Source organism: Saccharomycopsis crataegensis (genome assembly GCF_037102585.1).
Source record: "Saccharomycopsis crataegensis DNA, jcf7180000000077, whole genome shotgun sequence".
In the NCBI taxonomy this organism is placed as follows: Eukaryota; Fungi; Ascomycota; class Saccharomycetes; order Ascoideales; family Saccharomycopsidaceae; genus Saccharomycopsis; species Saccharomycopsis crataegensis.
The window spans coordinates 32885-46986 of record NW_027043824.1 but is presented as its reverse complement, the minus strand read 5'-3'; the positions used below and the strand labels follow the sequence as shown (position 1 = coordinate 46986).

General features: G+C 38.8%; 6 protein-coding genes across 6 annotated transcripts; 1 reads left to right on the top strand and 5 right to left on the bottom strand. All coding sequences in view use genetic code 12, as the record gives it.

Annotated features, from left to right (window-relative positions):
• Positions 1 to 301: 301 nt before the first annotated feature.
• On the bottom strand, positions 302 to 1711 carry DASC09_025900 (SMI1/KNR4 family protein; the record flags this gene model as incomplete). Its single annotated transcript, XM_064996193.1, has 1 exon — positions 302 to 1711. One exon carries the CDS (start codon positions 1709 to 1711, stop codon positions 302 to 304), a length of 1410 nt encoding a protein of 469 aa, XP_064852265.1.
• Positions 1712 to 2510: 799 nt separating this feature from the next.
• Positions 2511 to 4175, bottom strand: GAS1 (1,3-beta-glucanosyltransferase GAS1; the record flags this gene model as incomplete). The annotated part of the gene is made up of 1 exon (XM_064996192.1): positions 2511 to 4175. The coding sequence occupies one exon, from the start codon at positions 4173 to 4175 to the stop codon at positions 2511 to 2513; it is 1665 nt and encodes a 554-aa protein (XP_064852264.1).
• Positions 4176 to 4960: 785 nt separating this feature from the next.
• On the bottom strand, positions 4961 to 6298 carry YTM1 (Ytm1p; the record flags this gene model as incomplete). Its single annotated transcript, XM_064996191.1, has 1 exon — positions 4961 to 6298. One exon carries the CDS (start codon positions 6296 to 6298, stop codon positions 4961 to 4963), a length of 1338 nt encoding a protein of 445 aa, XP_064852263.1.
• A 2293-nt stretch (positions 6299 to 8591) lies between these two features.
• RPB11 (DNA-directed RNA polymerase II core subunit RPB11) lies at positions 8592 to 8960 on the bottom strand (the record flags this gene model as incomplete). Its single annotated transcript, XM_064996190.1, has 1 exon — positions 8592 to 8960. The coding sequence occupies one exon, from the start codon at positions 8958 to 8960 to the stop codon at positions 8592 to 8594; it is 369 nt and encodes a 122-aa protein (XP_064852262.1).
• A 980-nt stretch (positions 8961 to 9940) lies between these two features.
• On the bottom strand, positions 9941 to 11269 carry DASC09_025860 (GTPase-activating protein; the record flags this gene model as incomplete). The annotated part of the gene is made up of 1 exon (XM_064996189.1): positions 9941 to 11269. The coding sequence occupies one exon, from the start codon at positions 11267 to 11269 to the stop codon at positions 9941 to 9943; it is 1329 nt and encodes a 442-aa protein (XP_064852261.1).
• A 714-nt stretch (positions 11270 to 11983) lies between these two features.
• Positions 11984 to 13909, top strand: CDH1 (Cdh1p; the record flags this gene model as incomplete). The annotated part of the gene is made up of 1 exon (XM_064996188.1): positions 11984 to 13909. The coding sequence occupies one exon, from the start codon at positions 11984 to 11986 to the stop codon at positions 13907 to 13909; it is 1926 nt and encodes a 641-aa protein (XP_064852260.1).
• Positions 13910 to 14102: the final 193 nt, after the last annotated feature.

The following is a 14102-nucleotide window of genomic DNA, read 5'->3' as shown; positions in this document are numbered from 1 at the left end:
TAATTAAGGGTCCCTCATTCTACATATTCATATGAAACCATAACAAGAAAAGTTTTAGAACATACTGTTGAGTGAGAAGTTAATAAAATATATAGAGTGTGATGGAACAAATCAAGTACGAGGATGGTTTAAAACTAAAAATAAATGAAAAAAAAGGCAAATATATAATAGTCTTTTTCTTTTTCTTTCATTCTTTTCCAATCTATTGATAGGTTCAATAAAAAAAACAATACATGTTTATACAAAAAAAAAAAAAAGAATTGCATTGGATATCATAATCAAGAATTGGTCAACAATATGATTATATGAAATCCACATCGACAATTTTTGGTTCTTTCAATGGTTTAGTTTCAGTGTAATCGTCGTCTTTATCTTCATCGTCTTCTTCATTAGTGATAACTGATTCATTATCAGAGAATTTTAATTCGGCATTATCTGCGACTCTTTCTGTCTCGGTCTTAATAGGCTCTGTCTTTTCAGGTACTATAAGGGTCTCCTTTGGCATTTCAACCTTTGCAGATGATGAAGAAGCGTCATTTGTTTCTGCATCGTCGGCTCCGCCAATTTTAGTGGCAGGGAATTGGGATGATGATGAAGAGAATACACGGTCAGGTCTATTGGTAGCGGCACGATTATGACGGGCTGCCTGCTGAGCCATGTGAGGAGGTAACGTTCTGTGTCTATTAACTGGAGGTAAGTGTCTCTTTTTAAGAACATCCAAATAATTCAAGACGATACCGTTTTCAGAATACGACAACTCATCATAATCATTATCGACATAAAAGTTACCAGCCTCAAAATCCTTAACGACATTTTCCATAAATTCCGACCATGAGTTCGCAATGACAAACTTGGTATCGAAATCATTACCAAAACAAATAACTTGACCCCATTTACCCTTTGGACCAGGAGCCAAGTCGATGGCTATATTGTTTCCGGAAAAATCTTTGACAAGTGGTACCCATCCCGAGTGCACATAAACCGGCTGAATTGTACCTTCTGGGAATGATCTTTGATGGGCCATAAAATCAATACGTGGGACTGGAGGTTGTATCTTCTTGTGTGATAATTTTGGTTTTGAACCATCGGCACTGGATCCAGAAGCAGAATTTAATTGGGCCATATGTTGTTTGTAGGCATTCAATTTATCCAAATAGATCTTGCGCTCTTGTTGAATTCTACGAGCCGCAGTTTGCCACACAGTATATTCTTCAGCAATTGATTCGACATCTAATATCGTTATACCCATAATCACCCCACTTGGTTTCCCGCCACGTTCTTGACCATCATGAATTTGCCAACTTTCACGGACGTCGATAGGCAAAGAGACATTAATATCGTTTTCCAACTCGTTCAAATCAGCAGCAGTGGCTGGCTCGTTAAGGAAGTCAACAAGGTCAGGAAATTCGTCAAGAAGTTTTGTTTCCAAACGCTCCCAAAGTTCCGCCATAGGGACAGCACTGCCATAATCACGCATGGCAATTCCATCGTTAGTGGAACGAGATCTCATTCCTGGACGGTATCCGCCTTGATTTGCTTGGCCGTCATTAATATTGTCAGTGCTAAAAGTGTTGGCACGACGATAGGAGTTGGAGTTGGAGTTGAGATTGTTGGCGTTGTAAGGAGTACGAGAACTGGCGTAACGATCATTTGTAGTGAGGGAGAAAACAAAGTCGTCAAAGCCCTCTTTAATATTATCGAAAAAACCCATTTTTCTCAACTGGCTCTCTTGTTGTTGTTGTTGTTGTTGTTGTTTTTAGTACAACGATCTACTTGCGGTGGGTGATGAAATGGAATGGGATTGGCAAGTTCTGTTGGCGGACACTGTCAATGATAATATTTGTCACGGTAAATATAGCAATAGTGACTTGAAGAGTGAATGTAACCAATATCAGCGATGATTTAACAGGGTACAATAAAGATCAAAGGGGGCAAAACCAAAGATAAAACAGGATACACGTTTTTGATGTTTTTTGTTTTTGTTTTGTTTTGTTTTTCTGATGCTGCGCTGTGAGTTTTGGTATTTTTTCTTCACAAAACGGAAAAAAAAAAAAAAAATGAAATGAAAATCACAAAATTATTTGTTTGCAGCCCTGGGGTCAGGGGAGGAGGGGATGTGGATGGTGTTTGGATGCTTTACAGTTTTGTGCACTTTGGTGTGGTGTATGGGTGCATTTGAGATACCGTAGGTGCCGCACCCTATTCAGTGCACACATAACCTAATGTAATGGAAAAGCAATCATAATATTCTGCAAATTACAAAATAGAAAGCCAAATATAACTGTCTATATATTAAACGAAAAAAAAAATATATATATACTATATGTATCAGAGCAAAAGGAACAAAGAGATGATCGAAAAAACAAGCAAAACATTAACAAGTAAACAAGTAAGTTATAACCTAAACATAGAATGTATGAGGTCGAATTAAATAAATAAAAAACAAAAAAAAATTAAAAAATGAAGGGATGATAATATCAATGTGATTATATTGTGCTATTCTAATGCAATTAGAACAAAACAAAGGTCAAACCACCAGCAAAAGAGGCCAACAACATGGCACCCATACCAACTTCAGCAGCAGTGAAAGCAATTGGAGCAGCAATTCTGTGACCAGCACTAGATTTACCAGAGCTAGAAGAAGAAGAAGAGGACTTAGAGCTACTGGAAGAAGAAGATTTGGAAGTACCGGAAGAGGAGGAAGAGCTACCGGTTGTAACAGCACTACAAGAACCAGAAGTAGCAGATTTAATAGAAGCAGAACCACCGAAAGAACAATCAGACTTTGCAGCACCGTTTTTAACGTAGTAAGCGTTCAAAGCCCAAGACAACATGTCCTTAGCAGAACAGTAAGAGTAGTTACCGTAAACACCAGAAGTACCGTTACCATTGATTTCACTGCAGTCAATCTTGGCACAGACATAACTGAACAAATCAGCATAATCAGTAGAATCAACACTGTCGTCAACAACACAAGAAAGGGCGTTATAAAGACATTCACAAGTAGATTCACTTGGGGTTGGTGGCAAAGAAGTGGCCGCCATCCAGTTAGTGTTAGTGGCTGGACAAGCAAAAGTACCAGAGCTGGTACTAACGTCACCAGTGCTAGCACTAGATGGAGAGATCTTGGCGAGTTGGGACTTCAAGTTGTTGTAGTCATCGTAAGTAACGACATTGTTACCATCAATAGAAACAAGACCGTAATCGTTAGCTTCTTCGAAATACATGTAAACAATACCACCGGACCAGATGTCGTCCATGTCAGAACCGTAAAGAGATTGGACTTCTTCGAAAGTTCTGTTACCTTCAGTGTTACAACCGTATTCGGAGAAGAAGATTGGAATGGTCAAGTTTTCAAATTCTTGAGTTCTAGCTTGGTAACCAGAAGTCTTGAAAGTAGAGTCACCACACCATTCGTACATGTTGATACCGTAAAAGTCAGCAGCGGAATCGGAATCACCACAAGCGAAATAATCAGCCATTGGGACTCTGGTGTCAGAGTCATCGTTAGAAGAGTAACCAACTGGGATAGTTCTGTAGTTTTGGGCCTTGATGTAAGACTTGGTATCTCTGATAGCAGCTTTAACGTAAGCAGAGGCGTCGGTGTTGGACTTGTTGTTAGTGACTTCGTTACCAGCAAAGAAACCCAAGACATTAGTGTAGCCAGAGAACAAGTCAACAACACTGGTGTATCTTTCGTACAAGTCTAAGTCCCATTCTGGGTCATCTCTATCGATGGAGAGATCTGGTTCACCAAGATCGGCAATGACATAGATGCCGGCATCAGCCAAGGCATTCATACAGTCAGAGTGGTCAAGACTGGTGTTGACAGCGTAGACACGAATGGTGTTGGTACCAAGGGCAGCCAAGTATGGGATGTCACGAGAACAGGAGTCAGAGTCGGCCAAAGGATCCACGAAACTAGAAGTGTCACTAGAGTTGACGGAGTCGGCTTGATAAGCGACACCCTTGATGAAGAATTGGGAGCCATTGTTAGAGTAGAAGAACTTGTTACCAACAATTTCAATCGCTGGCAAGGAGGAGGAAGAAGAGGATGAGGATGAGGATGAGGATGATGATGATGACTTCGAAGCAGAAGAGGAGGAGGAAGAGGAGGCAGCGGCCACCGTGGAAAGAATAGCAGCGGCGGCTGTTGTCAAGTACTTGGTGAGCATCTTTTCAGAGAATAGATCAGTGATTGGCAATTCAAAAGCGAGAGACTGGCAATAACTAGCGAAGGTAAAAGTTCCTGCTGACCAAAATTTCTAAAAGTAAAATTAAATTGAAATAAGAAACGTTTCAGGAAAAAACAGCCAACTGCTCGTCTTAAGAAGGAACGCCGAAGGACTTTTCTTTTTTCATTTTTTCTTTTTTCGTCAACACTGCGCCTGGGAGCGTGATTCTGCGTATATATGCAGAAAAAACACGAAATGGTAGTAGGGGTGTCACGGTAAGACAACAGTCACCCTGTTTCTCCACCGCACAGCTGCGCCACTTCCCCCATTTTCTAGGTGACAGTTCCACCGAAAACAGAGTGTATATCTATATACTGTCAATAACTAGACATCTATATATCTATATATATACTTATTGAGATTTCATGACATTGCTGCATATCTCCAGCGCTATCTTTCATACTGCTAAAGTTGGATTTTCTGCTAAGACTTGCAGCCAAGGCGGAGCTGGGCTCTGTGTCTCTCCTATTTTGTTTGTCACGTGATGGTCTTTGAAAGGCCCAGAACCGAAAAAGGTGGGCTTTTTCACTACAGCCAGATCCACGGTACACATCAACCCTGGCTCTTGCGAGGAATAATAGACCTTTCTCTCCCCCTACAACTATTCTTCTTCTACTACTCCCTCAAGAATCAGTGCTTGGGGTTCCTATAGCCTCTCTAATGTTTCTTTTCTATTAATAAAATTATTATTATTATTATTAAATGCTATACTATACATACACACATCACTTGTTAATCTCAATCTTCTTATCCTCACCACCGTACACAACACCAACTCTTTCTTCGCAGTCAACTGCAAAAATCTGCCCTTCGAGCCCCTTCTCTCTGCTCAATGTATAAACAGGTCTATCACTTCTAACATCCCAAACTTTCACACTGCCATCATGACTCCCACTGACAAGTCCGTACTCATTGGTTGTGTCAGCAGCCAAACTAACCACGAAATTCTTGTGTCCCACTAACTGTTTTGCAACGATATTTTTGTTACTCCCAGTCCCAACTCTAGGATCATGTAACATTATATGCCTGGCCGATGACCCACATGCCAACAAGTTCACAGTCGGCAATTCGACAACCGATAACAAAGAAAACCCAGTCGTACTACTACTCACGGCTCTTCCAGTAACCAAATCCCAAGTCTTTATAGTGTGATCTTGGGAAACCGAATAACCAACACTGCTATCCAATTTAGAAAACACAACCCCTTCTACTGGTTGTTTGTGCCCTTCAAGGGTGATCAATGGTGAACGACGCTTGATCAGCTCGTCATTAATCGCCAACTTCCGTCTCTTTTTGGCAGCTGTAGATGTTAAATTATTTGCTAACTGGTCGTGCTCAAAGGTAATTGGTACCATATCCTTCTCATTAGTAGACCACACGTAAATATCATTATCGTAGCCACCACTGAGAATTCTGTTTTCCTTGATGTTAACATCAATACTACTCACCGGAGCTTTATGTCCTTCGAGAATTGCCACAGTTCTCCCCTCTTCAATTTCTCCATCATACTTCTTTTTCATTCTCCATAATCTCACCTGTCTATCATTACCTCCACTAACTACTCTGGTATCACTGATCCATTTGACGCTTTTGATTGCCCCACTGTGGCCGCTAAACTGTTTTTCAATCTCCCCACTTTGGTTCCACACACGGACAATTCCATCATACCCACCACTCAATATCCTGGCCGCACTATCTTTCTGTTTGTAAATATCTAATGATCCAATCCAATCCTCATTTTCAAAACTAGCGCTCCACATTGGTGGTAAACTGGCTCTCTTATACTCCAATTCCAAAATGACTTCATTACTCATACCATGGTCAGTTAAATAGTCCTGAAGGGATCCGGTCAATATCGCACCATTAATGAGAATATCAAAAGGCACAGGATTGGCAGAGTCTTCTCTTTTCTGATTTTGCACAAGAAGATAATTGATGATTTCTGAAAGACCATATCTCTTCAACCCTACTGGTGCGAAGAGCGCAGTATCTGGGACTTGTAAGGATTCATCGTGCTCCTTAGTTGTAAATTTGATTTTCACTTGAGAGTCTTGCTCACTCATTTTGAAGGAATTTATCTGTTTTTTGTTTCTTGGAGGATGCTCTGATGGTTTAGGCTCATAATAATAAATATAAAAAAAAAAAAAATTTTTTTGTAATGAAATTTTTCTTGGGGATATGCTGCCCTGGCGATGAGATGGAGTTGAGAAAGCACGTCAGTAGAATTCCAGCATGATCGGTCATCTCTCAAAATAATTAAGAAACGAATTCACCCAATGGTAGGTATTTTCTGCAATCTTTTTTTTTTAAAGGCTCTTTTCCTTTTTCTGGAACTTTTTGTTGTTCAAGACACGATGTTTCTGAATATAGTTCTTATAAATGCCATTAGTACCATCTACCCAGCATCTGCTATAATCAGCAATAATAATATATGTATTGTAAGATTTCCGCATACATGTTGCTTATTTCTTTGTCATTTATTTAAGACTTGCTATTAGAATCTAGTAGCAAATCAATATACAATTAAATAATTAGAAAATGTCCGAATTTCAGCTACTGTTAACAAATGATAGCCCACATAGCACACCTATCACACAATCTTGCATGATTCCAAGAGAGATTCAACCTATTTAAAAGCCTTATGATCTGACCCATTTTCTTTCTCCTTTTGAAAAACCCAATTTTTTTACTCAGTTGTTGCGAATATTAATAAATATTTCGTTCAAGACGTGGGGGTTACTGAGAAATATAATTTATTAAGGTCATGCATGCTTGGGATTGCTAAGTCTTTGAATGAATTTCCAATATCAAATGCTGTTGTCAGTGAGACAGATCATTTCTTATTAATAATTTTTTATTAAATTTGAGATCCATAATGGCTCAGAAGATCTAACTATAAACAAATTGATAAGATTACCTGATCCTCCCCACAGTGTTGCTATTTAAAAGAAGGACAAACAAAGAATTATGCTTCATTGTAAAATATGGGTTAGCTTAGTAAATAATTGTCGGATGATCTATTAATTATATCCTTCTTGAAGTATATTTGTGGGATGAAAGAAAAAAAAAAGTGTTAGAGATCACTATAGCACTTTATATCGAGAAAAATGATTGAGCAACCATGGAAAAGATTTTAACGAAGTATGAAAGGTTGATTCAGTATATTTTCATCAATAATATGATAACAATGCCACGGAAACAAAACCAGCCTCATCACGATATTTTCATGGAAAAGCAGTCTTTCACAATTGATGCATCGGAGAGTTGTTTGTTCATATATTCTTTCTTTTTTTTTTTGAGAGAAGGTAAATTAGCAGGCCACTGCCTTACAATAAAGAATTGGTAAGTTTGATAACCAAATTTTTAATAATACAAATAAATAAGCACTTATTATATAAGGTAAATTCGCACCGAGGCCCAAAACCTTTTCAATTATTATGAGTTTGTCACCATACCAAATCTCACAAGTTAGCACTGGCCAAAACCCATTAGAAATAAAGATACGGAGACTGGTGATAAAAAAAAAAGGGGAGGGGGAGGGAAATGGTCCAGGATTGGGTCCTTCAAAGTTTTAGTCGGAAGCAACGTGGCATATTTTCAAAAATACTGTTCAGTATTTTAAAAGTAAGAACAATTCCTATTGATCGTTTCTATAAAGATATTGAACCACGGGATATGTTTATGTATATATTTCTTAACTTTGAAGTGGATTTGATTCTTTTCAGAGTGGACAATCCGGTAGTCACAACCATTTTGATATCAACTAATCCCAAGCTAGAATAATAAATGTCATCCAGCCGCTGATCAGAGTCAGTAGCCAGTACTATTATTATATTATCATTTGTCAAGTTTATATATCTTGATTGACAATTGAAAACCGGCTTGTTGAGCTCTTTTTTTTTGATTATTGATTACTAAAAGTAACCATGTCTCACAAATATTCCATCGAAAACCAATCTACTAGATGTAAAAACAACATGCATAGCTTTTCATTAAATAATGTACAAATATTTTAAGGGGTCCCAAAGTTAGGTCAACCCAATAAAACAAGAAATAAAACCCAAGAGAATAGACAAAAATAAGCAAAAAATAAAAATCGAAAAACATCAACTCAGGAAGCCAAAAGATGCCCAAGAAGAAAGAAAAAAAGCAATATCTCCTATAATGAAATAGCATAATATCTAACTGAGGATGTGTAGGCCAAAAATAAAGACTTCATCAAGATGACACCAATCTTGTTACCTAGATTTTGGTGTATTACTTCTTTGTGAATTGTTATTAATTCACCTCCATAGGGTGCTTTTTGTAAATGATTCATTCACATAGACGTTCTATGTTATCCACCATCATGGTTAATCAATTATCATCCATAACCTCATGTGCAAACATTTTGGTGTCCCATTCCTTCTTGAAATTATCCTCCAAGCTCAGTAATTGACTGATGATCGAAGCACATGCATTCTTCAATGCCTCTGTCGGCTTATAACCTTCTTCTGTTTGAATTCTCATTTTGAATTTAGGGAAAAGTGGATGTTCAATCTTGTAACCGACAAATATCACTCTTCTGTCAGCCAACAATTGTGCACGAAGTAAGTTACCTAAGGTATGGTCCTCACGTTCGAACTCAATAATTGCAGCGTTACGGGCTTTTCTATCTGGTTCAATTTGAAGTTTTGGAGTACCATCAGGCAAAAGAAATAATTCGAATCTTTCTGGGGCGTTCATGATGAATTAATTGACACTTGGATGATATTAAATTTCGTGACGCAGAAAAACAAAAAAATAACAATAAATGTGAAAACAGATCAGTCAGTCAAATAAAAAGCAGTAGAAACCACTAAAACCACAGCAGGGGAACCAAGGTGATAGTTGATGCAATAACTTTGACTCTGTTTGATTATTATTTTCCATTTCCCGTAATTTTGAGAACACACAGGATTACCCGGGATACAAAATTCAGAAGGAAAAAAAAAATCTATCAAAAAGACCCGTGAGGTTGGCTCTTGCGCTTTCCAGTTGTTGACACATCAACATCTTTATTGTTGGCAAAGGCCACATAGGATACATAAATAATCAATGAGTAAATATAAAAAAATTAAATGATAAATAGGTAAATTATAAATAAGTAAATGATAAATTGAAAAAAAAAAAAATGGAAGGAAAAATAAAATAGAGATAACGGGAGAAAAACAACTAAACTCAAAAAGATAGCAGTCAATTAATGAACTAAAATAAAGCTAAATAATAATAAAAATGGAAAAAGGAAAAATTGATTGAAGTAGATGAATATATATATATACATCTTGCTATGTTTTATATAAAGAGAGAGAGAAAGAGAGAAAGAGAGAAAGAGAGAGAGAGAGAGAGAGAGAGAGAGAGAGAGAGAGAGAGAGAGAGAGAGAGAGAGAGAGAGAGAGAGAGAGAGAGAGAGAGAGAGAGAGAGAGAGAGAGAGAGAAAGTAGAAATGAATGAACAAATAAAACAAAATGTGTAAATAGATAGCGGATTAAACGAACGAAAAAAAGGAAAAAATAACAAGGAAACAAAAAAAAGACACACAACAAAGAAAGCAGGCACTCAAATAATGATAATAATAATAAAAAAAGATTGCTAGTAATGATACATAATCAATCAAGTGATCAGTTTAAAGATCACAGAAGATAGTCGAGGGAAAACAAAGATTTTTTTTTTTTCAAAGAAAGATTTCACTGTTGGTGGTGGATTTGGACGCCCGTTTGCTCAGGTAATAATTTATAACTGTACTCCACGAGGAATTCCACCACTTTTTGAGATAAAACATATTCATCTGGTGACATATCGTGTTTTGGATGCGATAAAATTGAAGGCTGGAAAACCGCTGAAAGATTGGAAGAAGACATTCTGTTTTCTTCTGAATGTTCACTAAAGGCATCAAGCAAGTCGAGAATGTAAAGCAACAACTTTTTACGAAGAATAGGTAAACCGGCAACAAGTTTTTGATACTCTTCCAGGGCTCCCTTAATGTCTTCGACAAAGCGCTTATGTTTTTTCAATCTACGACGCCTTTTCTTCGCAAGTTCTTTGGTTTTCTCATCGACTTCAGGTTGTTCTTGTTCTTGTGCTGAGTCGGCCGGTTCGTCTTGAGCCGCCGTGTTGATTTGCGAAGATGAGGTGTCATCGCTAAGGATAGGGACGGGTTTTCTTGTCACTTGGGCAACGAATTGCGATGGCGCCGGTGTAGTTGATGAGTTGTGGGCAGAAGTTAATTGAGGAGCACCGCCAGCTGATCCCGGGTTGGGCGTCGAGGCTATTGGACCGGTGGTGGATGATGTAGTTGTGATATTGTCTTTAGGTGGGTTAGAAACACCTCTGTAGGTGAAATAAGCCAATACTCTTGGTCTTGATTTCAAAGGAGCCCTAAATGCCTCGTATTGGTCCAAAGGTATCACTGGCTGGGGCAAGGAGTTCAAGTATCTCCGAAGAAGTGACGCAGCATCATGTACGGTAAACCCATCCCAGTCCAATTTCTTGCCATAGTCCGGGGCTTCACTGAAGATTTGTTGTAGTTCCTTCACTCTTTTACTCGAGCCACCGACTCTGAAGATACCTTCGACAGATAAACCGTTGAGTTTAAGGAACGAGCCGCATTTTGCTACCACGACAGGGATTTCACCGTATTCTGCAACGTCGGCAGGCTTGTTTTCATTATCATCATCATTGGCTTGGGAGCTGTTGGGGACATAGATTTTGGCGGAGGCAACTTGCAAGGATTTTTCTAGCTCGACACCAAAGATCGAGTTATTGCTGAGGTCGGTATTTTTGCTTTGAATGAATTGTTCTCTAAGATCCTTAAAGTGCTGGGTTGAAGATTCTGCTGGGGGATGTGAGATAGTGGTGGTTGGGTCGGTGACAGACGATGTTGCTGGGGGGTCATTGTCGTGGGGAGATAAAGAAAGGGGCATGTGTTGGTGATCCGGGTCGTCATTGTTTGGATCTTGTGAGCCTTTGGATTTGAATTTCCACCAGGAAATCCTTTGGTTAGAATCGCCAGCCATTTTAGGAGTGGAAGAGTACTTGCGATAATTGGGAGGAGAGAGTGAAAGAGACTGGTGAAAGAAAAATGATATGCCAAACGTGGAGGATGCAAAAAGAGTTTGGGATATTTTTCCTTTTTTTTTTTTCTGACTTTTTTTTTATTTGGTTTTTTTTTACTGTGTTTTGTGAGAGGAAAACGCAACTTTTTATTTTGTTTTTTAATCGCACTGAGTAACACCCTTGGGGGATGGGAGAGTAACGGTGACTTATAATGATGTAGAATGAGATAGTAATAGTGTGGTATATATATATATATATATATATAAATATATGATGAGATAGCATACACTCCAATAAACAGTAATGCTCCGTTTGCCACCCAAGAGAAACAAACACCCACCAGGGCCTCGTAACATTTCCATTTTTTTTTTTCTCAGATGGCGGGCACAAAATTAGGAAAAAGTACAAAGTGATGCTGGTTATCATATGTATCATATTATCTTGCACTATACACAGTATATATACTCATCCAGCTCATCAAGAGGGTTATGAATTGTTGCTACCTTGCTGGACAAGTCAACTATTCCTGAAAAACTTATTGTTCTTCCCTCATTCTTGATTATATTTCTTATCTTGGTGCCCGCCCTCCCCATCACAGTTATTATCATATACACTAACAAATCACCAAAGTCCCTCCCTAATAATCCCAGCTTTTATAGCCAAATCTTCTCATCATGGAGTCAAGCGATAATAATAATCGATCAGTGGTCGACAAAATATCTCCCCCAAGCTCCCCGTCGCCCTCCCCTTTCAGATCAACTAATCACAACAAGTACTCATCATCAACTTCTTCTCCTTTACCCGTGCCAAACCTGTCTCCAAACAGAAAAAAATTGGCCAGCAAAACAGTATACGGAGACCGTTATATCCCTAACAGAAACTCCGTCGATATATCAGCAGCATTTTCCCTCAACCACCATGTATTCTCGTCTCCGTTAAATGACACCAACCAGGACCCCGAAAGTGACTTGGATTTGAAGAGAAAACAAGAAGCAAACCTTACATTCTCAACCATCTTGAAAGCAGAGTTATTTGGTGACAATGTGCCAAGCGCCACCCCGCCTTCTCGTATCGGCAACATTAACCGCCCATACACCTCATCATCATCGGCATCGGTCCTCAACAATCTTAACAGTGCTGGCATAATAAATAATGAACAAACTCCCCCAAGAGCCCAGAATGATATCAATACCAATGTAAATGACGTTGACAATCTTGACTTCTTTGGGCCAGCCATCAACAATAATGGCTCAAGTTCTCATTCCCCATCAAATCATCAAGCTAATAGCCTGAACAATTTTGACTTAAACCACGCCCTAATAAATGATCTTTCGACGAGAAGAAGAAGAAGAAGAAGAAGCTCCCTAACACGAGATAGTCCCGAGAAAGTCATTGTCACTTCTCCCAAATCATCGTCAAATTTATTGACTTATAAATCACCAAGAAAAATCAAATCAACTTCTACCTTTAATGCTGACGTTACCAACGAAATATATTCCTTATCCCCAGTCAGACCGGATTCCCAACGGTTACTACTATCACCTCAAAGGAAACCCAGACAAATATCAAAGGTACCGTACCGTGTTCTCGACGCCCCGGAATTGGCCGATGACTTCTACCTCAATTTGGTGGACTGGAGCTCCCAAAATATTTTGGCTGTTGGGCTAGGTTCATGCGTATATCTATGGGATGGTGTAACCGGCTCCGTAGATAGACTTTGCGACTTGGGCGACAACAATAAAATCACTAGCTTGTCGTGGATTGGCGCAGGTACTCATTTGGCAATAGGAACCAATATGGGGTCGGTAGAAGTTTGGGATGCTACAATGTGTCGATGTACAAGAACTATGACCGGCCACATTTCCCGTGTTGGCTCACTAGCATGGAACGAACATATTCTAAGTTCTGGATCAAGGGACCGATCAATTTTGAATAGAGACGTCCGGGTTCCCGAGCATTATATTAATAAGCTTGAAAATTTCCATCGTCAAGAGATTTGCGGTCTTCGATGGAACGTCGAAGAAAATAAATTGGCTAGTGGGGGTAATGACAACAAACTACTCGTTTGGGATGGATTCAATACCTCAAAGCCGTTGCACAGCTTCGAAGAACATACTGCAGCCATCAAGGCAATTTCTTGGAATCCTCACCAACGTGGTATACTAGCATCAGGCGGAGGTACGGCTGACAGACGAATCAAAATTTGGAACACTATTACAGGTACCAAATTAAATGACATCGACACTGGATCTCAAGTGTGTAATTTGATTTGGTCCAAAAATTCTCATGAGTTGGTCAGCACCCACGGTTACTCAAAAAATCAAATTGTCATCTGGAAATACAATCAAAGCAATAATGGCACAGCATCCCCAAATATTCCTGTTACTCATTCTGCAACAAACAATTCGTACGAATTGACACAAATTGCTTCGTTGACTGGACATACATACAGGGTGTTGTATTTGGCAATGAGTCCAGATGGTGAAAGTATTGTGACTGGCGCTGGTGATGAGACTCTCAGATTTTGGAAAGTGTTTGAGAGAAATAGGAATGATAACCAAAACAGTATACTATTGAAGTCATTCATGCAATTGAGATGATATTTACGATTATATGTATTAATTTAATGAAATCTTTTTAATTTTTTTGTTGGAATGTCTATGATTGTAGTTTGGTGGGACCCAGTTTTCCGGTATTATTATTCTGTCGCTTTCCACGTGATGATGTTTAAAAGCAAAAAAAAAAAAAAAAAATGCGATAGAGTGATGATGGCAAATGCAGGAGAGAGATAAA